The following is a 25,945-nucleotide window of genomic DNA, read 5'->3' as shown; positions in this document are numbered from 1 at the left end:
TTCTCTGTATGGCTGTGGGCCTATGGCTTTAATCTCTCAGGGCTTTCGTTTTGCTGATCTAGTACCAAACCAGATGTTGATCTACACCCTGCTATTCCGTGACTTAATTACCTGTCAGTTGTGCCGTGTTATTTCTTCTTTTTTGTCCTTTAACGGAAGCTGATTAAAACCCCCTTCCAAGAACAAAAACTTTTGGCTTTAATCATGATTTGGAGGGATGGTTAAAAACCTCAAAGACTTCTTCAACCATTACCTTTAGGGGGGAAAAGGTAATTCAGTAAACCATAACATAGATTTTTATTAATACAAAAATTTTAAGAATTTATCCTGGGATCAGTTTTATATGCAGACTCAATTTTTAGACAATAATGACAAGCCATTGATTTTGCTAAGCACATTATGTGCACAGTTTATTTAGCTTTCATAGCAATCCTATGACATAAGATCCATTTTATGGATGAGAATACTGAGGCTGAGAGAGGTGTAAATTTATTCAAAGTAACACAAGTAGCAGGCGGTGGAACCAGTTACTTATGTGAGACTAAAGCTCATGGCTGCAGAGAAGTGATAGTATTTTTCATACATGCAGGGATTGAAAGAGACAGCTAGCTGACTTCCAAAGAGCCGAATTCCCTTGCTGCAGTGCAAAGCTGTTGCTGGGCAGTGGCTTTGCAGGCAGGGAGTCCGTTTTTCAGCATCTCTTACATCTAGGTGAGATCATTTGCTATATAAGTCATAGTCTTCTGGTCAATGGTATATAAGTAGAACTGTCTCTTTTCTGGCGGAGGTGGTACCGTATCTGAGGTGACTTTCTCAATCTCTCTTTCTTTTCACAGCAATCTTAGTGGCCATGGCTTAAAGGCGACAGCTTTATGAGATGGAAGGAGCCTAGGTGAACAGATTGTTTATATAAGACATAGAGCTAACAGCACTCCCTGATGGATTGGCCTGTGGAAAGGAAGGGAAAAGAGAAGTCACAGGTGGTTCTTAGGTTTCTAGATAAAGCATCTTGGGAAATGATGGCACCGTTTTACTTGGAGAGGGGGTAGCCCCTGACAAAGTAACTGGCTTGGAAGGAAGTTCAGTTTTCCATTATCCATGCTTCATATGAACATGTGTCATTATCTTGTGAGATTGGTGTAGAGTAGGCAAGAGTTTATGGAATCTTTTTTTTTTTTTTTTTTTTAGATTTTTATTTATTTTTTTGACAGAGAAAGACACAGCAAGAGCAGGAACACAAGCAGGGGGAGTAGGAGAGGGAGAAGCAGGCTTCCCTCAGAGCAGGGAGCCCGATGTGGGACTCGATCCCAGGACCCTGGGATCATGACCTGAGCCGAAGGCAGACGCTTAATGACTGAGCCACCCAGGCGCCCCGAGTTTATGGAATCTTAAAGTGAACATATCCAACAGAAGAAACTGGAAAATATACTAGATGGTTTGTGAGGAGAAATGGATTTTTCCTTCCCTTCTCGTGTTAACAAGGGAAGAGAGGGATCTTACTATTTTCACTGGATTGGATACTTTACTTTTAGATGATATATACTACCACAGTTTACTGACTTTCAACCCTCAATTAAAATAATAATAATAGTCACACAAATAAATAATGATACTACTTTCTGCTTGGGTAACATTTAATTTACATATCTGACTCCATTTTCTCATCTAATACAATACTCATGGGAAGCAGGTATTTTTACAGTTCAGGAAGCCGAAGTCTGGAGAGATTAAATGATTTTTTTTTCAGCATCACACAGCTGGTTAGTGGTAAAGCTAAAATCTGATTTTGAGTCTGATTGCAAATGTAACAAAACTCTGTGTGGAGTTTGAGTTCAGGAGTTATGGAGATTTAAACAGAAGGCTCTTAATTAGTTTGAATCTCAATTAGGATTATCAAAAGTAATATATTTACACACTGTCACAAATGGTAAACTCTTAAGTAAAAAATGTCCAAGAATTCAGCTGTCCTGGGGGGCGCCTGAATGGCTCAGTCGGTTAAGTGTCTGCCTTTGGCTCAGGTCATGATCTCAGGGTCCTGGGATCGAGCCCCACACAGGGATTCCTGCTCAGTGATGAGTCTGCTTCTCTCTCTCCCTTTGCCCCTCCCCACCGTTCTTGCATGCTCTCTCTCTCAAATAAATAAATAAAATATTTTAAAAAAAAGAATTCAGCTCTTCTGGCAAATTAAATACTTTGGTTTGAGTTTCCATGTCAAAACTATACTCAAATATTAGTTTTCAAATAACTAGTATAGCATACTACTTTTAACACCGAAGAATACTCAGTGTATTTTGTCTTTTAATGATCTAGAAAACACTCATTTATTTAGCATATCATCATGACATTAAACAAATTAGTTACTTTTGGAGCTTTCTGGAACTAGGTAATAGATGATGTTACTTTTCTTCTCAAAGGCTTTCAATGACTGCCCATTGCTCTTAAAATCTAAAGTCCTTAACTTGACCTTCCAGAACTTGCATGATTTGGCCCCTGACTTCTTCATCTTATGTGACTCTTCACCTCAAACACTGCACAATTATGCATATATGTCACACTGATGAATAGATAAGAAAGAGCTAAAATGGGTAGCAGCTATTTCACTGAAGGTGGGTGTTTTCTGTTTTAGTAACAGATCTGTGATCTCACATAATTCAAGGGTAATATTAGGTACTGTATCCCTAGCCTGGAAGAGTCCCTGGCCCATGATAGATGTTCGACAGGTTCCTATTCTATCAACCCCTGAATGAGAAGAGGAGGAGATCTGATAGTGATCACAAATATGCTGGAGCTTGCATAATGGTAGGCACTGAATAAAAGGCTAGAGTTATATCGCTGCCCAATACTGGGATATTGGTGAAGAGAATACTGACCAATTCGGAAAAATTACCATTTTGAGCTTACTAGGTAAGTATGAGGACCTAGAATCAGAGAATTATTAGTAGAGTAACAAACATCAGTATGAATGTTTGGAATGTAAGATTTATAAATAAAAAAAGGGAGTAATAATATGACCATTTAGCCATGCTGAGGGGATTGCTTGAGAAATCTGCAAGCCTACCAGTGGTTAATTTCCCAAGAGGGTTAACTTGATATTTTCTGCCTCCAATGAGAATAGACAAAAGGGGACCAGGTTTTCATTGCAACTTGATAGATTTATGTTATCCCACAGGAGTAATTTCATGACAATGAACTTTTTTATCTATTGGGATTTATAGCCAAAGAATGGATGGGTGGGAGGATGGATGGATGGAGGGATGGAGGACAGGTGAATAAATACATGGATAATCATTATCATTATAAATCTTCCACATGCATCCCAGAGGCCTCTAAGACCTCTCAAAAGAACTTAGAGCTAAATCCTATATTTAGTTCCCCTTTGAACCTTTTTTTAGTGCTTGTTTATCTGATAACTGATCTTATTATTTTTTAGATCTCCATGTTTATATATTTTTAACTTTTTAAACCATTTTTATTCCATTTTGGAAGTAGGCTTCATGGATTCTTACTACACAAAGTTGGTTCTTAGCCTATGAAGTGTTGAATCAGCATCACCATGTAAATCTCCTTTCCCCTTGTCCATCTCTGTGCCTCCACCTAGTAGGTTAGAATTAAACAGCAAGAATTCTATGTAGGATGTGTTCCAGCTTTCTTTTTTAATTCACCTTTGAAGAATTTAGTTCAGAGCACTAAATGGTACATGTAGTAACAACTTAAAGGTTTTTCCAAAGTACTTGCTCCTTCTGCTCTGAATGAAATATAAAAAGATAAGGGCATATGAAAAGGATTTCTGTTATTGTCCAGTTTGTTTTCTTTTGGATTATTTTCTTGTTGAAAATGGAGTGTTTTGGAAATGAAATGTGGTGAATTACAATTCAATTGAATTTTTCTGTTTATGCCTGAAAACCAGAGTCCATCTGAGCAGGATCATTAGCTTCAATTTAGTCTACATGTCAATGTCGGGCAGGGGAGGGACTGGAGATGGAAGGTGGAGAAGAGAATCAGTGAATGTGGGGAGAGAAAATGAGAGAGAAGAACAGTGAATAAGAGGGAAACCATTTTGCAGAACAAGATTCTCATGGAACAGGTCAAATTAATTTCACTAGTGTTTGCAGTGTTATTTTCCAAGCAGTGTGTTTCTCCTCCTCAGGGTGGGAGCAGGAAACTCCAAATTCGATATACCACTAATCCAAGTAGAAGTAACATTGGCTTATTTTCAAATCACACTGAGAAGACCAGCTGATTAAGTCTGTAATAGACTTGCATTTAGTAGAGGCTTCATCAGTGCTGTATTTTTCTGCTACAGAAGATAGTTGTGTTTCTTTAAAAGACTGTGAATCTTTTAATCCCCTTATTTTTTGTGACAGATGTTAGTAAATTACATTTCTTGAGCCCAAGTTTGGTTTTGTTATTAAAACTGTAACCAGGGGCGCCTGGGTGGCTCAGTCGGTTAAGGGTGTCTGACTCGATTTTGGCTCAGGTCATGATCTCAGGGTCTGGGATTGAGCCCTGTGAAGTCAGGCTCTGGGAGCTCACTGGGGAGTCTGCTTGAAGATTCTCTCCCTCTTCCTCTGCCCCACCCCCTGCTGGCACCCACATGCGTGCACTCTCTCTCTCTAAAAATAAATAATCTAAAAAAAAAAGCTGTAACCAAAGACAACTCAAGATTTTGAAAATTTGATTTTTTTTTTATGTATTTTTATTTCTAAAGGAGTAGATCTACAAATCAGGCATTTAGTTGCTCTTATGTGATCAGTTAAAATGGCTGATTTTCAATTGCTTTTTAACTATTAAAACTAAGAAAGGCAAGAGAAATCTGCATAAAGTGGTGCACAATGTATTTCGGGTGTTATACAGAAGTTTACTCCCATTTTAAACTTTACAAAAAGCTTTTATGATACATAGCTGAGAAAAGTGAAACTCGGAGAGGTTAAGTTACTTGCCCCAGGAGGTAGAGAAGATATTGGAACCCAAGTCTTTCAGAGCTCAAACCTCCTACTTTTCAGTATAACTATATCTGCTTCCCATGGATCTTGCTACTTAAATCTTAATGGAGGCTGTTCACCTGCTTAGAATTCTTCCTAATTCTATTCAGCTCCTTCATTCCATTCATAATAGCATAGCAAACACTAAGCCTTTTTGTGGCAAATCTGTTCCATGACCATCTGCTCTTTAACATTTTCTTCCATGTCACCAAAAGGTCAAATATTTCTTAAAAAAAAAAAAAGTTATCACTGTTTTTAGCTCCTTGAAGTTCTTAATTGCCTTCTAGCAAACTCCATTAACGTCAACTCTCACATATCAACTCTGAATTTCAAGGTGCCATCCATCTCAGACCCTTTTGCAATCTAATACTAATGGAGTATATGATCAGGATGCACATTTCTCCCAATAGGCTCAGCTTGCTCAGAATGATGATGGGGTACCATCTTAGTGTTTACTAAGTACAAAAAACACCTGGATTTCCTTTGAGTCACATGAAAATGAAGGTAGAACTTTCAGCTCAAAGGACACATGCCCATCAATTTAGACAATTTTGGTTAGAATTGCAAATATGTAGAGCAACCAGCAAACATTTGCTGAGTGACTACCATGTGCCAGGCACTGCTAGACACTGAACTTGACTTTTCATATTTCCTGGTACTCGCTTTTATTAAGCAGTTCCCATAACTTAGGCAGTAGTCTAGGCGCTGAAAATCACAAACATCATAAAAAATCCATCTGACCTCTATCTTAACTAGTCTTATATTGTTCTGTAAGACCCTATGACAAAGAATCTGAATTGGATTATAGTACCTATATTTAAAACTTCGAGGAAGAGCTGATGTGCAAAGCATCTTAATCTTTCCTGACAGAAATGCAGTGACCATCGTAATGAATAGATATTGCCAGTCTAGGGTTGCTGTCAATAAGGGGCATTATGCCCAGGGCAATTAAATTTGCCTGTTTTTTATTATTGAGACCAAATGCTTGGCCTGGGTTCCTGCAGAAAATAAATAATTCCATTACATGTGATTCACCTTTGAGTAACCCTCCAAGCTGATGAAGGCTCAAGCTGAAAATTTACATTTATTACTGAAATAATCCACTTAGCGAACATCTCCTTATGTTTACTGGGCAACATACGGAGATTTAAACGTGCAAAATACAGTCTTTATGTTTAAGAAATGTACATCCTAAGTTTCCTAAAAATGTCTTTCAATTTTAAAAAATCGAGTTGCTTTTTGTTTGTGCTTTTAATAAGAGAACAAAATGAATTGTGATGACTGACACAAAAGATATTCCAAAGACAAGAAGGGCGTGGATTCTGGAGTCAGGCAGAAGGAACTCCGAAATGTGATCTATCAGTTACACCTGTTACTCCTCATGCCCCCTGGTATAGAATCAATACAATAATATCTCCCACCTTACAAGGTTGTATTGGGCTAAGATAAAGAACTTCCTGGCATATTTCCTAAACCCTTGCAAGTACTTAATAAATTACATCTATTCATTTTTATTTATGATATGGTTTTGGGCTAAATTGAATTTCTTGAATGTGCCATTATGCACATTCTTCACCTAAAAATGTGGTGAGATCACAGCATACCCCTCACCCCAAGAATCTATTCAGATTGGTCCATCCTGTGTAGTTTGGAGCTCCTTCTCCTTCCCTACTACTTCTATATACACAAATGAATATCAGAAAACTGAACATCAATGGAATGTGTATTGCAAACCTCAGAAAAAGTCATTAGTTTTTGTTTTAATTATTATACAAACTTCGAGGTTGTTAAACTTTTTTTTTTAAACAGTTCTAAAAATTGTTAAACTAATATTGATGGTGCATTCAGCACATCCCAGGCATTGCTCTGGATACTACAAGAATCATCCTGACCACCCTGTGAGAAGTTGCTTGGCTTTGGAGTCAAACACGCCTGGCTCAAATCTTGGTCTTATCGCTTGTTTGTTTAGTGATGCTGGAAGAGGAACTTAATTACTTTGAGTCTGTTTCTTAATCCATAAAATAGGGGGTTGGTAATACCTTTGAGGCTTGTTGAAAGGGTTAGTCTGTGTAAAGTGCTACACACATACGAGGCACTCCATGAACAAGGGCTAGCTGTCCCCGCTCTTAGTGATTGCAGATGGGGAAACTGGGGTTATCCCTCCAAGCCTCATGTGCTGTGAGGACATAAGCCTTACATTAAAAGTAACACAGTGTGCCTTCGATTCTCTGTAAGTTTTGCTGCAAATGACAGCCACCGATAGGTCAAACTGGGGTTTGATCCCAAATCTTTGGATTCCAAATTCTATGCGTTTTCATCCTTTCCACTGTGTCTCCTGCTTGTGTTTCTGGGAGGCATCGTCTTCAGGCTCCTGGGGAGATACCTGAGGGAATGATTTGTGTTCCTCTATGAACTGTGTTTTACGTACCAACCCGAAGTGGCTGTCACTGTCACCGCTCCTCCTCATGCGCCCTCTTCCAGACTGATAGGTCACTCTAGAGCCGGCTTCGGGCCCAGGCCTTGCCCTGTCCCAGCTCTGCTCAGAAGTACTGTTTGGGGAGAGGTGGGAGTGGAAGATGATCTCCAAAGGTAGTACCTTTTCAACAATCTCACAGGCCATATGCTTCTATGAGTGTTTTAACCCGATGAAGAGCTATCAGTGAAAGCAGGGTAAGCAAGATTGTGAAATGAGTAAAGAAGGTAATCAAAAAGTAATGCCTTCAAAGGAGCTCTCTCTCCCAACAATGAAATACACAGACTGTGCCCCCCTTACCCCGGCAGGCCCACTCTCCCCCAATGTGAGGACTTGGCTTTGCCCTTGGCTCCTCTCCTCTCTACTGCACGCACCCCAGATGTCTACCCATCTCAGCCCCTTTACGTTAGCTCAGGTGATAAGCCAGTAGCTGTAAACGTGCTGATAGGACAGTGACCGTTCTGTGTTCGGCCTCTCCTTGTCGTTGTCCTATCCTCTAGCAGTGGAAGGGCAGGAATTCTGGACAAGGACAGAAAGGAGGGGGTCAATGACAGGATTCTCCACTTATATTCCCATGTGGCCGAACAGCATCTCTGGTTAAGGCCAGCAGTGTGTTCTGTGTGGCTGGCCCTCAGCTCCTGCCTAGAGGATTTTCATACCTTGATGTCTCCTTTTCTGGACTCAGTTCCAGGACTGTTGCCTCAACTTGTCCATCTATAGAACCAGTCTTCATTTTTAGGAAGAGAAATATTTCAAGTGGGGTTAAAAAAATAAATAAAACAGAAGGCGTAAGACCAACCAAGCCAAAACCCTGGAGATTCTTTTGAGTATCAGAGTTTGATGTTTGACCTTAAATTATTATAGAGTCCAAATTGTTCTTTTTGGAAGTTCCCTCTGAACAATTTTGTTTTCGTAGCATTTAAAGGCTCAAATTCAGAATTTAGTATTTGTTTAGTGAATTCCTATAGAACAGTTGTACTTGGGAGAAAAAAATGGATAAAGGTAATTTTTTTCTGCTGTACCATTTCTTCTTTATCTACAGAGTTGTATACCCTTAAAGCCAGGAAGTTCTAAGGTATCTTGATTTTTTTTTTTTTTTAAGTTATCTCAGGGAAGTTTCAGAGAAAAACACTAGTAAACACAATTTGTGTTTTAAATTAAAAGGATTTTTTTTTAAGTTTAAACAAAAGACTTTCAAACTTTCTGGACCTGTCATAAGAAATATATTTTACATGTGAGTAAACCACACTTTATTTATCCATTTATCTGTTGCTGGAGAACGACTTCATTAATTTTTTTTATTATTGAAGTACAGCTGACATACAATATTATGTTAGTTTCAGTTGTGCAACACAGTGACTTGACAATTCCACATATTATGCAGTGTTTACCACAGTAAGTGTTGTTACCATCCTGTCACCATGAGAACTATTTCATTTTAAGAGGGAATTTTATTCAGAAAATGATTGTAAACTAAATGATCGAGCATTCCTTTATAGGTTTAATTGCATATAGATAAGTGGAGCCTAAAGGCTTTCAAAGAAATCTGACATCTATTTATAGAAGCCTGAGTATGAGACGAAGTACTATATATTCAGAAGCTCATGAGATAGTACTGGGCCTGACCGATAGATTCAGGGTTCATTTATGTACAGATGGCAAGTGAAATCATGTGAGTGCATGAAATTGCCCCAGGGAGAGGGTGTAGAGGAACCTAGGACAAAGTCCTGAAGAATTTCAATATTTGGGGAGCAATAGAGGGAAAGGAGCCTCCAATTTCTTCCCTGGAGATGGTGATAATAAAACCTAACCTAGGCAACCATCAGCCTCATCATCATTTGAGAAGAAAACACCTCCTACTTTTTCACATAAATGAGACAACAGATGCAAAGCAACTGGTGCTTGGCCCATAGGTAAGACCTCAGTAATGACAGCTAATAATATTGCAGTGATGAAACTTCTTCTTAATTCTGTATTTTGTGTCTGTGCTATCACTGTTGTCAATTTCTGTGCCCATTGCTTTATTTTATTATCTGGTAATAATCATATCTAGGACTGCCTATTTTGAAATGAGCTTTCCCACCCTCTTAGAAAATCAGACTATTTTTAATTTTGTTGTTGTTTCCAGACTTGACTAGCTCCTCTCATAACACCAAAGGAAACTAAAAGAAATCTAAATTAGGTGGAGAGGAGCTAGAGGCCCAGGCCAGACTTCGTCTGTGGCTGACCCAAGACTGCATTTCTGGATGCACAGAGGAGGTTGTTCTCACTTCCACGACTTGGAAGAGAACAGTTGTAGCCCAAAATCATCAGGACAACAAAATTCTTTCTCTTAATATCTCTTTGTTTTGATATTGACAAGGGAATAGTTACTTCATTTCTCAAAAACAAGTGATTTTTTTCCCTCCCATTTTTGTTAAAAAATAGTTGACAAATATTCAGGACCCAGCCTAAAAACGATTATGCTGTAGAAATTGACTTTAAAATTTTTATGAAGTTCTGGAATCAGAAGTGGAAAATCATTGGCTATAGTGTTTTTGAAGCTTATTAGATTATCAGACATAATGTCTTGAACTTGTTATTCCTATAAGATCTTTGACTATTATTATTCTCTTTTGAAAAATTTCTTTGAATATTTTTTAATGAACTCTCAAAAGTCATGACCACACTGTACATTCACTTTTACCACGGTTGGTATGATTGTTTCTTCCTAGATCTTCTCAAGGAGTTGTTAAGATATGAATAACTTCTACATCTCATTACTTTGTTTGCTTTAGTCTTTCAGAGTTATCTTCATAATTTCCTAAATTTTTCAAATCTTTCCATTCCTCAAGGGTGAAAATATTTCCAGTGTTTTCTTTTATTTGACATTTGATTAGTTCTGTTTTTCTGGAAGGTCACATCTTTGGTGTATTCCTCTATATATTCCATATATAGGAATGTATTCTAGGTACAGGAAATACAACTTCCTGTGAAATTAAAATTACAGATTGGCATAGCATTTTGTGAATGTGTACAAATTCTTTCATCCTTTATTATTGACTGATTTGTTATAGACTGAGAGAATGAAATACAAAGAGATATAACTTGTATTAAACCACACACTTAAAAATCTTTCTGGGGGCGCCTAGGTGTCTCAGTCCGTTAAGCTTCTGACTCTTGGTTTCAGCTCAGGTCATGATCTCAGGGTTGTGAGATCGAGCCCCACATTGGGCTCCACATTCAGTGCGGAGTCTGCTTGTCCCATTCCCTCTGACCTTCCCCTCACCCCGTCTCTAAAATAAATAAATAAAATCTTTTTTAAAAATGACACTGGAAATGGACTTTGTCTCCTGAATCCTGATCCAGTGCACTTTTCACTGGAAAATGGACAATTCTTTGATGTTCATGACCTAGTTCATATTGGCCATTGTCCAAATTTGGAGGTCAAAAACAGGACAGAGCTTATGGAAAACTATCATCGCCTGTCTGTTTCTAATTTAATAGAAGAATTACTGGAATTTTTGTGTATTTTCTGATCTATTTGGTAGAGCATGCTGCCTCTTATCTCATGGTCAAATTATAGAAAATGAAATGACTTGAAAACATAAGATAATAATAGCATTTGTTTTATAGTCCTATAAAAATCAGTAGTGATTGGTGAAATATAGGATTCTTTGTAACCCCAAACCTGAATTAGAAGCATGGAGAAGTCAATTAAGAGACCCGAACCCAAGGAAAATTATGAGAAGAAAATGATGATTGTCACTATGATATTTTGTTCCTATAAGGGGATAAGGCAATTAGAGGTAAGAAGGAAGAAAGTTTTTAACAATTCAAATTGAAAATGAATGAGGGGAAGGTATTCCTAGATATTATGGGTGGGTAGTTTTAAATGTCAATAAGTTTTCCTATAAAGTCGTGTGAAGAGTAATGAAGTAGAGCTTAGCTTAATGTGGGAAGAGATTTTTTTTAAACATTGATATTTTAAAGACCTAAGCATCTTAAACGGAATGACTATTAAAATGCAAAATTAGACTGAACAGAGGCATTCTGGGGATTATATATAAGTAGAATCCTAAGAGCCAGATAATGAATGACTCAGATAATCTGAGCGGTTTGGGCTGACTCACATGTTTTGGAAGAAGATGTCATCAAGTCTCTGATTCTGTCAATGTTTTTCCCTTTGTTCCACCTGTTAGTGCCAAACAAATCCTGAAATTCAGGGACTTTTCCAGCTCCAATTTGCCAAAAAGACTTTCCAAACCACCAGTAACAAGTCTAAGGTTTTTTTTTAAAAAATACTTATTTATTTATTTAAGAGAGAGAGAGAGAGAGAGTGCTGGTGCACAAGCAGGGGGAGGGACAGAGGGAAAGAGAGAATATCAAGCAGACTCTGCTGAGCGTGGAGCCCAATGCAGGACTCAGTGTGGGACTCAGTGGAGGGCTTGTCTCACAACCTGAGATCATAACCTGCGCTGAAATTAGGAGTCAGATACTTAACCAACTGAGCCACGCACACGCCCCAACAAGTCTAAGGTTTTGAAATATATAGGTATTTAGTATATCTGAATAATACTAAGAAACACAAGTCACATATGTAATTATGGAACATGCAGGAGGTAGGAATCCCAGATAGAGCCTTGATAGGATAGGAATGGAAGAACCAAGATTGGGTTTGGTTTGTCTAAGGTGTAAGAAAGGAAACTTGTTACCCCAATACTGCCTGAATGATGCTTCCTGGAAGATATTTTAAATCCATAAGTTTTATCTGGCACCTCTACTAGGTGTAGGGAACATACAAAAGGGATCCTGACTTCTGTCCTAGAAAAGCTCACAGTCTATGAGGGAAATTGACATAAGAACTAAGTGGAACATTTTGATATAATACATCTAAGAGCAACATTTTGGGAGAGGGTCACAGAATTGTCAGTTTCTTACATCACTAGGATTTCGAGGCTCTCACAGAGGAGGTGGCATTTGGCTGGGCCTTGAAGGATGATTTAAAGTTCTAAATATCTAAATAGGAAAAGCACTTCAACCAGAGGTAAGAACCACATATGGAAGAAAGAGATAACTGGAGTACAGACATTGGGATATGCTCGGAGAGTGGTTAATAATCAATCTCGTCACAGGATTGAGGAAGTAAAAAAAGATGAGTTGGGAATGTGGGACACAAAGGTGTGTCTGATCAGTGTAGTTCTCTTGTTATGGTTTACATGACCCGTGTCTTGGAATTGTCCTAGTCTCAGGAATACATCTCACCCAAAAATTGCTATTCATCTAAATCTATGATTTGGTTTCTTGGCAAAACACCAATTTGGTGATGAATAACAATAATCTAAGAAAAGCTTGCAATCTTTTCTATATCTGGCCCTGATCTCCTTTCCATTCTTTATATTCTTAGGTTGCTCAGAGTGCTAAGAACTTACAGTGCCGAGTCTTTGATAAACATCTGTCGAAAATAATGAGTCATATGCACGTGCACACACAGACAGATACATACATACAAATGAAGAGATTTCCATTGCTTTTTGAACTTTCAAATTTAACTGGTGTGTTGCAACTTTAAAAATATCATTCCCTTGAATGTTGCTAGGAATGTTCAAATAGAAAATAGATTTCCTTGACCCTTTGTTGTTTTCCCACAGGATTGAAAAAACGTACAAGGAAGGCCTTTGGAATACGGAAGAAAGAAAAGGACACTGATTCAACGTATGTACTTTGGGAGAGCACAACTGCTCAGGAGCAGCTGAGGGACCACACGTGGCTGTGTGGAAATGCAGATCTGGTGTGGTCAGCTGCACATCAGAATAAAGAGCCCATTAAAACCCTTATTTGGCTAGAATCCCTGAAAGAAAGTTAGAAAGTGGGGAAGTCAACAGTTCTGTGGACACAGGTGAAACCGAAGAGGGCTACCTTTATTTCTCACCTTTAGCTTTTCATTCTGTACATTTTTATCATGCATAAATTTTAGCACAAGATCCAAAACCTGCTCTGTGTCTTTGTCATCCGAGAACTCATAAATCATGGGATAAAACATCTACCATACCAAAGAAATACCTTTCACATAACAAAATGTGATAACATAGTTGAAATGCCTCGTATGGTACCTAGAACTTAGAAATGCTTAGTAAATGGCAGTGGACACTGGTCTGATTCTTACTAATACAAATTAATATGTGGTAAGTTCCTTATGAGCAATTAAAAATGAAATTTCATGGAAATTTGAGGGTGGGTAAACTCATGTTTGGACAGATGATCAGTGAAATCTCGGAGAGGGAGGAGCCTTGACTTTGGACTTGGGAGAAGATGAAGACATGCATCTCATGCAAAGGGAAAAACAGCCAAAGCAGAGAGGTGGAAAAGTCAAGTAGGTATTGAGGACAAGATAGCTAGAACAGTTTGTCCACCTGATGGCTAAAGGGGAAGGTGGGGATGGGAGGCAAAGCTAGGAAGGACATCAGGGCCAGATAGAAAGGTCTTTAAGGGCCAGGCTGAGGTGTCTGGGCTTCCTTCCTTAGGCAAGGAGCAACATTGAAGCCTTGAAGGTTTTAAACCAGACAGTGCAAAGAATTTTGTAAGGGGAGGAAGCTATTTTTTTTTGCCTAAATCTCACATGTTAAAATCTCCTGTTCTTACCTTTTCTTTATGCTTTTCTTTGGACAAATAATTATTTCATAGAAATTACATTGACCCTAGTTTTGCAAATTTTTCAAATGATTGAATTAGGAATGTATTTCTGAGAATTATATAATCTCCAGTAGTTCTTAAGAAATTGCCATTGTCTAAAAATTAACCAACCAGAATTGGTGATGGTATTTTCACCAGGAGCAGAAGACTGGGGCTCTAGTTCCAGCGCTGCCCATAGCTCCTTGGCCTTCGGGATCGATGTTCCTTTCCTGGGCCTCAGTTTACACTGGATGGAATCTGATTCCCCTAAAGGGCCAGACACTGTATCAGTTCATCTCTCAGAGACATCTGTCGTCACCTATCATGTGCCACGTCTTGTGTGGGACACTACTGAACACATCGCAGGAGAACGTCATTAGCAAACACCGAACCATTTTTCTTTGAAGGCAGTGTCTGTAATGAACCACACATGGTCTCTGCTGTGTGAAGAAAGTTCAAAAGGAAGGAAAAAAACCTCCCTCAAAAGGGGAAAGGAGTCAAACAACCTCCCCAGGGCAGGCTGGGCTAATTTGCAAGTGACCAAAGCATTGCTCTTCATCATCATTTCTAAGGGTGTGAAAATAAGGAAGTTATTCCTCATGGTGTTGGGTAGACACCCCATATCTCTCTGAAGCACTCCATTGAGACATGTGCTTCTAGAATCCTAACCGTCTCTTCTTAGCTTCTTATCATTTGAGTGCCCCAGCTTACTTATAGCATAGCAAATTAGCCATCAACTAGTTCTACCAGCCATGATGGTCAAAGGACAGGCTGTTTAGTGTAAACCTTTGCTTCTTATGAACCCCTGCTCCCTAATTGGGTCATACATCATTCTTGCAAAAGGCTGGGAAGATGTTCCGGTAATTTGCTGTCCCTTCAGCTTTAGGCAATGCTTCTGTTTGCCTGCAATCATCAAAAGCTTGTTGATGCAAACTGTTCTCAGGGCTGTCGCAACTCCGTGAGGGTTGCCAAGCAACCTGCTACTGTTAGCGGCCAACTATAGCTGATTGAACCCCCTTAGATAGACAGTGGGCTTAGGACCGGAGCTTCCTGATTTGATCATGATTACAGTGTCCGATAGAGGAAAGGAGAGAGCTTCTGCTAAGTGGCAGGCGCTGTGCAGGGTATTTTCCATGCACTTTTATCCCTTTTAATCCTCACAGTGATTCAATAAGGTCAGAAGTAATATCTCAATTTTAGAGACGAGAAATCAGTGCCAAAGGGAATAGGTAACTCTCTGAAGACTATATGGAAAATAAGACTTGGAGCCAGTATTCTAGTCCAGCATCAAGTGCCCATTCCTTATCACCCAGAAGAAAAAGATTAGATGGGCAAAATTATCATCAAGACCAGTACCAGAGTAAAGAGAAGCGGCACTGGTTGCAAGGGGTAACTGACACTTCTTAAAATAGAGACAAAGGGCCCATGATAGATGATTAGTTTTAAAAGAGAAGTCAGGAAATATGAGGGGTCTGCTGTTAAAAAGAAAAAAAATATTTAAAAATATATCTAAAACTTCGTAAGAGGGGGTGAGGAAATGAACTGAAACACGTTCAAGAGTCTGAGACTGCTAACATCGCTCTACTCCCCATCCTAGGTCAGATTGTATATTAATTTTATTCTAGATAACATTTCATGAATATTTACTATATTCCAGGCACTATTCCAGGCTCTTCACTCCTATTAACTCACTGAATCCTTTAATAGGCCCATGGGGTACATGCCAATTTCATGACTATTTAGTAGATGAGGAAACTGAGACACGAAGGGGTAAAACGACTTGCCCAAGGTGAGGCAGTTAGGCCTCTAGGTTGATTGAATCCAGGCAGTCTGGCACCACAGCCCGTGATCTTCACTGCCACTATGCTAGCAAGCACCAGCCCCATCCCATCAATGGTTAAGACAAAGGCAGAACAGGACCCCATGCTGCCATGTACAGTTACAGTGTTTCTGATTCAAATTTTTGAAATGCCATCCTTATAGTTGCAATATGCATGAGGTCAAGTGGCCTCTCATTTAAATCCCCTATGGATATACCCTCGTACCTGGACCGATAGTGGGCAATGCCACAGCCAGGCCTTTCTCCAGAGCCTGGTCTTCTCTACATCTACGACTTGTTGCCTGCAAGGACATCCCCACAAGGATCAGTGCCTTTGGATATATCCTACCCCAAAGTTGATGCAATCACCTCTCTCTCAATTCATTTAGCACAGGTTTACTATCCGAGTAAGAAGTGCTTTTTTTTTTTTTTTTTTTTGTAGTGTATAGATCTGAAAAGGGAAAGCTGGTTTTGAAGAGTGTGTCAGTACCTTTTCTCTGTGCTTTCTATCCAACCTGGGCTTATTGTGGCCATGGTAACCCACTGGATGTACTCGTCTGTCTCAATCTTTTTATGATGAGCATGTCTTCATTATTTCTTTTTTTTTTAATAAGATTTTTTTTTAATTTATTTATTCATGAGAGACAGAGAGAGAGAGAGAGAGGCAGAGGGAGAAGCAGGCTCCCAAGGAGCAGGGAGCCCGATGCGGGACTCGATCCCAGGATGCTGGGATCATGACCTGAGCCAAAGGCAGACGCTTAACCGTCTGAGCCACCCAGGCGCCCCTATGTCTTCATTATTTCTATCCCCTGATTCTAGTCTAGTGCCTGGCCCATTATAAGCACTCAATATTTGTTCAGTGAATTATAACTTTTATCAATTTTTATCTTCCTACCTTTCTATTTAGGTGAAATTTCTTTGAACCAACTAATTCCCAGAGCCAGGTCAACTTCCAAGGGTCTTTTAATATCTGGGTCCTCTCTGCTTCTAGCCCATGTGTCACTGATTCGCCTCTGCATCCACATGGACACAGAACTGGTTATGAAAAATGATGTACCCCCCCCACATGTTTTGTAATCCAAATGGAATATCCTGCTAAATTTGAAGGGGATGTTAGTGGGAAAGGGGAATCACATCTTGGAGCCCAGAAGATGTGCCACCCACTCTCTGCATCTCTCTTTCTTTCTCCCTCTTCCTCGCTCCCTCTCCTCATTCCTCCGCCCCACCCTATGAATCAATAAGGAATGTTATTACCTGGTCCCACATCCTAAAGAACAGTTTCAGCCACATTAAACTCCACAAAACTAGAGTTTACCTCAAGCACTCACTAAATTTTTCTTCCAAACAATGCAAGTCCTCATCTAAACATAATTCTGATCTCCATGTTAATAGAATGACATTTTTCTAGCTCCTTACAGAGTGAACTAAAATAGGAAGTTATAAAGTGACGGTGATTACCTTCTCACTTCTCCCTTCCTCTGGCCCCTCCAGTTCAGTTTCCCAGAGTAACAGTCGTATTACTTGCTAGGAAGTCTAACGTGACTGCGAGTGTTCAGCTTTGTGTTCTCAGCGAGGAGACATTATGAAAGAGGAAAAAAATGATAAAAAATGAACAATTGTATGTGTCAGGAGCTAATTATAAGTTCTTTATATACATTATCTTATTTAAACAGGGCTTAGAGAGATTAGGTAATGTATTCAAGGTCACAGAACTAATAAGTGATGGAGTCTGGATGCCCAGATTCGTCCTACTCTAGAAGCCTTACTCCTAATCACCCTTACCACACAGTGTCACCATGGATTACCTATCCTGGACTTTGGTCATCAGTGTGAGCCTTTTAGCAAACACTGTCCTCCATTTCCTGCTCTCCTATAATTAAAGGAACAGTAAGTATAGAAATAGGGAAAAAAAAAATACAGATTCTCAAAGTGAATAGAAAGATACTATAGGAGTTCCTTTCTATAGGGGGAAATTCAAGACCACTCTCAGGGGAGAAGATGAGAGAGGACAAGTCAGTTTATGTTCCTCGTGGTAGTTTAAATGGAGACAGCTGGGTGGGACAGACTCTTAAACTTTCCTCTCAAAAGTGGACCACGACACTGTACCAGCAACGTGTGCTGTTTGGACACCGGCTTTTAATGAGAATCTGCACTCCCCTACGCCCACCCCACACACAGACACACATGCCATACTCAAATATCATTCAACAAATTTGTTTTGATTTAGTTTTCATTAGCTGGGTTCACTGGGATGGGAATACTGGAAAGGGTGAGAGAGGTGGTTTGTGAATCTTATTGTTGTACGTTAGTCTATGTAGCAAGAATGATTCCTTTTCCTAATAGCTACCAATTTCTTTTTTTACAGAGGTTCACCAGATAGAGATGGAATTGTAAGTATTTAAATGACCATTTTCAGTAGGTTTGCACTTCAGTATATACTATGTTGAAATTTCTTAACCCCCCCCCTTTTTTTTTCTGTTGGGAAAAAATAGCCTAAATGACTTTTTAGACCTCATGCTGTTGTAATTTTCTGTAGTAATTGAATGGGACATATAAATGCAGTCTTGGTCAAGTTAAACTTACTTATTGCATTCACCTAAAACCCTGCCCCAGACTAGGCGAGCAAACCTCATCGATATGGTGGGTTAGAAGCCAGACAGTTCCTGCAGGGGCTGCTACCATTAACTGTTATTTCATTTCCAATTCAATGATATAAGAACTTATTATGTGAGAATGTTTTTCTCCAACAGAGGCCACAACGTCATAATGGAGCTGAGATCCAATACAATTGAAAGAAGCTTTTCCCCTTTAGTTGAGCTGTAGATACATTTTCTATATTAAATTCCTAAGTAGGGAATGGTCCTGAAACCACTTATGCCTGAATTTACAGCCTGAAGGAAGAAAGTGTCTCCACTGGGTTTAGGCTTAACAGTAACTCTGATTCCTTGTTAGCCACTAGATTTCTTGCCTTTTTAAGAAGTCTGTTGCACATGGGCTTGGATTGATCTGAGTTGAGCTTATGGGAGTCTGTACCAACTTCTAAAATGACTTCCTTTGAATCTAAATCAGATGCCTATTCAGAAGGTTCCAAAGAACAGCTGTTACTGAGAAAAAAATGGGCTCACATTAGGCTCATTGGGCTGGAGTGGGGACTAAAATAAATCTGGTGGTTAAAAATATGTATTTTTTGGAAAATCGCCCTTTATATTATTATACCCAAATTGAGATGTTAGTTGCAGCTATCGCAGAAGATCTTCTTCCACACTTGACTCAAGGTTCGGAGCTTTGGGGTCCCTTTTGCATTCATGTAGTTCTCGCCATGAAATGTTAAGAACATAGACTGAAATTGATCAGACATTGGGTAACACTATAATCAAGGCTCTATTCAGCAGGGGAAAAAAAAGACCCAGAAGACTCAGCTTCTCCTCACCTCTTGCTTCTGGCTCAGAGCCCTCTCGTTAACTCTGTCTCAGGTACTCTCTGCTTCTGTGTCTTCTCTCTGCTTCTGTCTTGGTCCCCTCCTGGGTTCCCTCATCCCCTTCATTCTGACCTCAGCAAGCGTCCATTAGCTATTCTCTGTTTTCTGTCCCTGCTATTCCCAGGCTGGACTGCTGTCTCCTGCTTCTCTCGCTCTGCCACCCTCAGGCTTGTCCTTTTTTCTCTGAAGCCCATTCCCTCCTGTCCTACCCACCTCCTCATCCCCTAGCCCTTCATTGTCTCTGAGGCCCCATTGCTACCTCAGTGTTCTTTGCTCTTCTAGGGACCACCCGTTTAATTCTCCGGTAGAATACGCACCCCTGGCATGTAGGTACAGTCCTGGCATGCAGTTGGCCATTATGAGTATGCGCTGCATTAAAGAGCCCAGCCGTGATTCTGCAGGCGCATGGACACTACGTCAGGGCTCCATACCCGAGTTCCCTGAGTTCTCTTTCTCCGCCACCATTCCAAGTCATATAAAGTTATTTATCGACCATTGTCCCTAATTGGAAATGCCGTAAATATCACCGGTCATGATTTTAGGAAAAAAGAATTGCTTAATTTTGATTTCTTAGGAAATAAAGCAGACCTGTTTGGGGAAAAAAAAAAAAAAAAGGCTCCATTCGAAATAAATGCCATGTTCTCAGAAGCAAGGTGTACAGCTTCCTAGGTAACAGGAAATTATTAGGCAGCTGCTAGTTTTACCATTTGGAAATACTCCCCAAATATTCCTTGTTTACCGGGGTCACCAAATTTTGAGAACTCCTTATCACATCACTGCTCTAGGAGGCCAAGTTTCTGTTTGCATTCAGTCCTTGGAGATCTCAATCTGACTTTCTTTCAAACTCAGACTGATGTCTTTAATGCCTTGTGTCTGTGAACCCAGACACACTTTCTTTTACCTTTTACCTGGCTGACTGAGCTTCCAAATTACTGTCTTTTGAAAAGTATCTGAAGCTGAAAGGTATGGTTTCACTGATGTGGTTCGCAAACTACAGGTGATGGTGCACACGCTTAAGGCTTATAAACGGCTTTGCAATAAGTTCAATGTACTGATGCTTATTTAATTTGTTTCTCAAAACTTAACGAAGCCCATCGCTGGTGACAATGCTTTTGAGGGCTAGTCTACAGAGGCTTCGTGGCAGGGCTGCATGTATGAAGGCGGGCTCGCCTTGCTCCCCACTGGTGAATGTGATCCCCAGCAGCGCTGCCTGTCATCATGTGGGAGACTTCAGGCAGCTGCGTGTGACAATGCATTCTAACCCAGAGACAAACTCTACTTTGTGCAGGATGCACTCAGACTTTTTCCTAAGCAGTTCAGATTTCCATCCACACAGACTGGGGGCACAGGGATTCACAGCCAGGGCCGGGAGGAGATCTCTGCTCATCCCGAACACGTGTGCAGGCAAGGGCCCAGGTTTGGTGCTGTCAGCTGTAGATGCTGAACGTATTGCCAACCCTCAGCAAGGCTTTGATAAAGGGGAAGATACGGTAGAGCTAGACTTGTCAGGCTTCTTTTTATTGGAAAGATAAGCATTTTTATTGGGTCTCTTCGGTGTGTCCTCGTGTCTGTTCTCTACCTAAAACTTAAGTGCTGGCTGAATGAGGACTAGATCCACAGAAAACCTAGTGCCTGGGATGCATTTCCTTCTTCTCCCTTCTTCTCCTGGCCTAGCCACACTGGCCTGCTGAATAGAGCCTCATTATGGGCCCCAAAGTCCACTCTTTGCTTAAGGAACCCTGCCAAGATTGGTAGGCCCTAAGATTTGGCCTAGAAATGGTTTCTTCTATGGTATGCTTGCTGACTCCATGTGATTCTTTATATGTGTCTTGAAGAACAAACAGATCCTTTAACAACTTTTTTCTACATGAAAACAATCAATTCCAGCAGCCCAGCCCACATGAACCACCCTACAATAACAAAGCAGAGTGTGCGCGTGAAGGAGGAAAAAAAGTTTCGGTAAGGAAACAGATTTTAGTTTAAAATTTCCAAGGGGTTGTAGAAACAGTGAGTAAAATCCCAATTTGAAATTTGGAAAAAAGCAGTAGCATTTATTTAATCAATTTAAGAAGACTTTCTTAGGTATTTCCAAATTACTCTTGAATATCCAGGACCAATTTTTAAATCAGCCATATAGACCTTATATACTGACGTCCGAAAATACTTTTAAAGAGTGATCCGGTATAAAAAGATATGTGTTTCCTTTGTCTTTGATAAAGGACAGGGACTCAATTTTTTAAAATAATATGCTATCTGTAAGAAAGCTTTGGCTATAATATAAACATCACCTTACAAAATGAGTAGTCATTTGTGAGGATAAGCACCATCTCAGTAACATCAGGAATTTGGCAGGACCTTGGCTTGTGGGAACCAATACACTTGACCAAAGGATGGTGAGTCAGGGATGCTGATCCAGGCCCAGACTATATGGCAGCTATTGCTGGCTTGTCCAATATGGTAGCCACATATGCCTATTCAAAATTCAGTTCCTTGGATGCAGCTGCCACGTTTCAAGTACTCTATAGCTACTTGTGACTGCTGGCTACCATGTTGGACAGCACACATATAAAATATTTTCATCTTCACAGACAGTTCTATTGAACTGTGCTATTTTATAGGATTATTTACAAAGTGAGTCAAGTCTTGCCCCAGTGGCAAGAAGATAATATTTAGGTAGTATATCATGTATCTTTAATACTTCATGTCCAAGGAACACTATGTGGCCATGAGCTGACCTTGGAAAAGAGGAGCATTCACAGTGGAAATTGAGAACTTTGATGAATGTATAATTGAACACAATTGTTACTACATTTATTGGTTTAGCCCATCAATCTGAGAGCAGATAATAAGCCTGGATAAAGTAAAATACCTATTAAAGCATGACTAACATTGATATGAGCCTCAATTATCTTTAAATAACAGTCATATATGCAAATTAGAAAAGTTACTTACGCTAATGTAGAGTTTTAGAAAATATAGAAAAGAAAGAAGTAAAAGAATACACAGCTTCAGCTCCCAGAGAAAAATCACTGTTTATGTGTTAGTGAATATCCAGTATTGCTTTTACTATGAAGCCTAGTTTTTAAATGATATTTTCCTATTTATATTCTTTCTTGCTTCCTCAGTGTTTTCCAACTGAAAGTCAAAAGAGCCATTACCTCCCCTATTACTACTATGAGCTGTTCCTTGCTTCAGTGGTTTAACCAGGAGAATTGCTTTTTTCTTGGGGTTTGACCAGAAGAATTTCAGCGAGGCTCTAGCCAAGCTTTAACTTGATAATTTCCACTTGTGAAACCAAATATATCTGTAATAATCTGCTAGCATGAATGAGGCCAAATTGTCAGTTCCTCTGATAAAGCCGTGTGTGTTCGCTGCTATCTGCCCAAGAATGTATTGTTTATGATTTGTTGTTTGTGTTTGGTATTTGTGTTAAAAATGTTCCTAGTTTAAAAGAAATTTTCTTTTTATAGGTTTTACTTTCTCTTCATCTCAATCTTCTATATCAGTTTCCATGGAAACTGGGAAGTTTTCACTCAGCCCAGATCTAGAAAATTCAGGAACTTTTATTCATAATGTTGAATATATGTTCTCAGGAAAGATACACACATACACACACATACACACACTTATTTATTTATTTAGCTGAACATATAAACTATCTGGGTTGTAAAGGGCTTTGGTTATGGAAGCGAGACTATTATAGAAGCAAACTGGAATTTTGAACTCAGTAATTCACCTAATCTGTTTGGTTTTTAGATAACAATCCTTTGTATTGAAGAATTGTTTAAGAACCAAAAGGTATATTAATAGTGGTACTACAGTGATCACAAAATTCATGGGTTTAGTTCTTTGGAATCAACTTAGTTCATTTGATATCCCATTATTATAAATTAAATTTGTATATTGAATTTATTAATATACCTGTTAAAGATTTGGAGAATTTTGCAAAGAAGTCATATGGAAACAGATTGGTAAAGTAGGAATTAAAAAAGAAAGCAAATATGACAAAAAGAAAATAGGAACCATGCCCATTCTCCATGGGAGAGATTTTTTTATTATTAGATAGCACATTATGTAATGAACCATGTCGTTAACTCCATAGCTTATAGAGATACAAGATTGATGTGGCAGGTTTTAAAAATGCCCTTTGTTCAAAGTAGGGAGAGTATCACCGAAACACTAACTCAATAAAGGCAATTCTGTGAGAAGGCTAAAATGATGTAGTCTGACAAAGTATATAATCTTTGCCAGGAGCAAAACAAAGAAGAGGGTCACAGAGCCTATGCTCCTGGGTGCTGGAGGCATGGCAGAAGTCTTGTATTTGTACACTCTAGTGTACAGGAAGGGAGGGGCATGGACGTAATATCTACGCTTTACCCACTATTCACCCTCACGAAACTGCTGGTTCTTAGAATGCCCAGTCCAACATCCAATAAATACTGACCAATGACGATGGTTACTAGGTTGCCTCTAATTGGCTTTCTAGCGCTACACGTACACGAAAGGCTTACTTCTCCTACCTATTTGTCAAATTAGGTGTTAGCTGTTCCCATTGTAGTTCCAGTGGACTTTATCTGTGATTGTAAAATCGGAAGTCCTGTCCTCACACCTCATGCTTCACCATTTGATATGTGCTGTTCTGAGACCTGCTAGTGCTCGGTGACATACCATTGTTCCATGTGCTAAGTACGGGAATGTTGTTGAATGGACTCTCCATTACCAACCTGGTTTGTGTTTTTGTCCTTTGCTCACAAAAAGTAGGGAATCCTAGAAATTTCTATTTGTATGATGCCACATCCTTGCACAAGTGCTTGTGGCCATTATCATGATTGTTCTAGGTGCTAAAATAGAACTTGAATAGAATCCAGAGAGAGTAATGCTGATATCTAGTCATCTTTCAATGATGTAGCCTTATGGAGGCATAGAACACACAGATGACAGAAATCCACAATCAATCCTTGAATCCTATTTTAATAACTTGATAAGAAAAGCCACTTGAAAAGAAGATCAACACTATTTTTAATACCTAGAAGCTGAATTAATTTGGAGTTCATTTCCTTTACATTCAGCAAGGGGGTGGTTAGGGAAAAGTTGAGTCAGTGTTAGAAAAGCTAAAGGAGGATTAGTTAATGACTTGAATACTCTTTAGACATGTTGGAACTAATTGTATATGAGAGCAACATAGAAGTCAAAATCTTAGAGAGATATATATATCTGATTATATCCCCTGAAGGTATAGAAGATTAAATTATAATGTAGGTACTTCTGATTTTACTGAATAAAATTTGAATAGCTAGCTGTTACTGTCCCTGTGCTTAGGTATCCTACAGTCTTTTGTGAAAATAAGTACTTAAGCTCTTTTATGCAGTGTCACGGCAGCTCAATTAACCATTCAGTTACACCGATGTGGTTGCTTAATAGGCTGCTCTAATTTGTCTTTCCAGTGCTGGATTTTGATAGCTCTTGCTAAATACAGATAAGAGTTAAGTGTTCTTTGTTCCATTTTTTTTTAATTCAAATGTTTCTCTTCTAAATTTATTTTCAAATTTATTGCAGAAGAAAAGCAATGGGGCACCGAATGGATTTTATGCGGAAATTGATTGGGAAAGATACGTGAGTATCAGAAGATTGTTTTTCTTTATTATTTCACTATTTGAAAATGAGTTGAAACATTCTTATAATACAACATAGAAATAAGTGAACATTCTCTGTCTCATTAGGAAGTGCCTGGCACACTTAGGGTGGTATAGAGGTTAAGAGCACTAGAGTCTATTACACTGGGTTCAAGACCTAGCCCTTCCATATGTCAGCTGTGTATGGCTTTGGGATGGTTGTTTGCTGACCAGCAGAAATGAGGTCAGTAGTTACTTTAGAACGTTGTTGAAAGAATTCAATGAGCTAATTATTTGAAGGTTATTTCAGTACCTGCCTAGCCTGTGATGTGTGTTTTTAAAAATGCTTTTTAAAATATTGACTCCAGATTTTGCCATCCTGGTTCTTTTTCTAAGCGGCTTTGAGAATCAAGTCAAGTCAAGGTAACCTCTGGGGTTTGGTTCCATGGTGTCTTAGTCCATTCAGGCTGCTATAACAAAAATACCATAACTTAGTGGCTTGTAAACAACAAAAATTTATTTCTAACAGTTGTGTAGGCTGCGAAGTCCATGGTCATGGTGCCAGTAGATTTGGGGTCTAATGTGTCTGGTTGAGGGCCCACTTTCTGGTTCGCAGATGGCACCTTCTAGCTGTAACCTCACTGGGGATCTCTTTTGTAAGGGCACTAACCCCAACTGTGATGGCTCCTCCCCAATGCCCTAATCACCTCCAAAAGGTCCCACTTCCTAACACCATTACTTTGGGGTTAAGATTTCAACGTATGAATTTGGGAGGAACACAAACATTCAGACCACAGCACAAAACAATTACTAGAGCCTCATGGTACAAACTTTTCCCAGGTCAAGTGGCAATCACTTGATGCTTTCAGGGAGTGAGGATGACTCTCATCTGAGATCTAGACTCTCCACCTGATTCCCCCGGAAACTGAT

The 25,945-nt window shown here is 39.3% G+C and overlaps 1 protein-coding gene across 20 annotated transcripts in view; it reads left to right on the top strand.

Annotated features, from left to right (window-relative positions):
- The window catches only part of SGIP1 (SH3GL interacting endocytic adaptor 1), a 200,850-nt gene that overhangs the window by 75,519 nt on the left and 99,386 nt on the right, over positions 1-25,945 (top strand). For 11 of the 20 annotated variants that reach the window (XM_064589000.1, XM_045897466.3, XM_064588999.1 and 8 more), the window contains 4 exons: positions 13,086-13,149; positions 18,291-18,315; positions 21,291-21,362; positions 24,960-25,016. In XM_064589000.1, coding sequence (XP_064445070.1) covers positions 13,086-13,149; positions 18,291-18,315; positions 21,291-21,362; positions 24,960-25,016 — 218 coding nt within the window. The remainder of the gene's footprint in view (positions 1-13,085; positions 13,150-18,290; positions 18,316-21,290; positions 21,363-24,959; positions 25,017-25,945) is intronic. The other 9 variants (XM_054512824.2, XM_064589006.1, XM_064589003.1 and 6 more) reach the window with 2 other exon arrangements.

Source organism: Mirounga angustirostris, unplaced genomic scaffold (assembly GCF_029215605.1).
Source record: "Mirounga angustirostris isolate CCGP_5_RB_7025 unplaced genomic scaffold, mMirAng1.0.hap1 SCAF_4, whole genome shotgun sequence".
In the NCBI taxonomy this organism is placed as follows: domain Eukaryota; kingdom Metazoa; phylum Chordata; class Mammalia; order Carnivora; family Phocidae; genus Mirounga; species Mirounga angustirostris.
The sequence above is the reverse complement of the archived record's forward strand: the minus strand, read 5'-3'. Positions and strand labels throughout refer to the sequence as shown.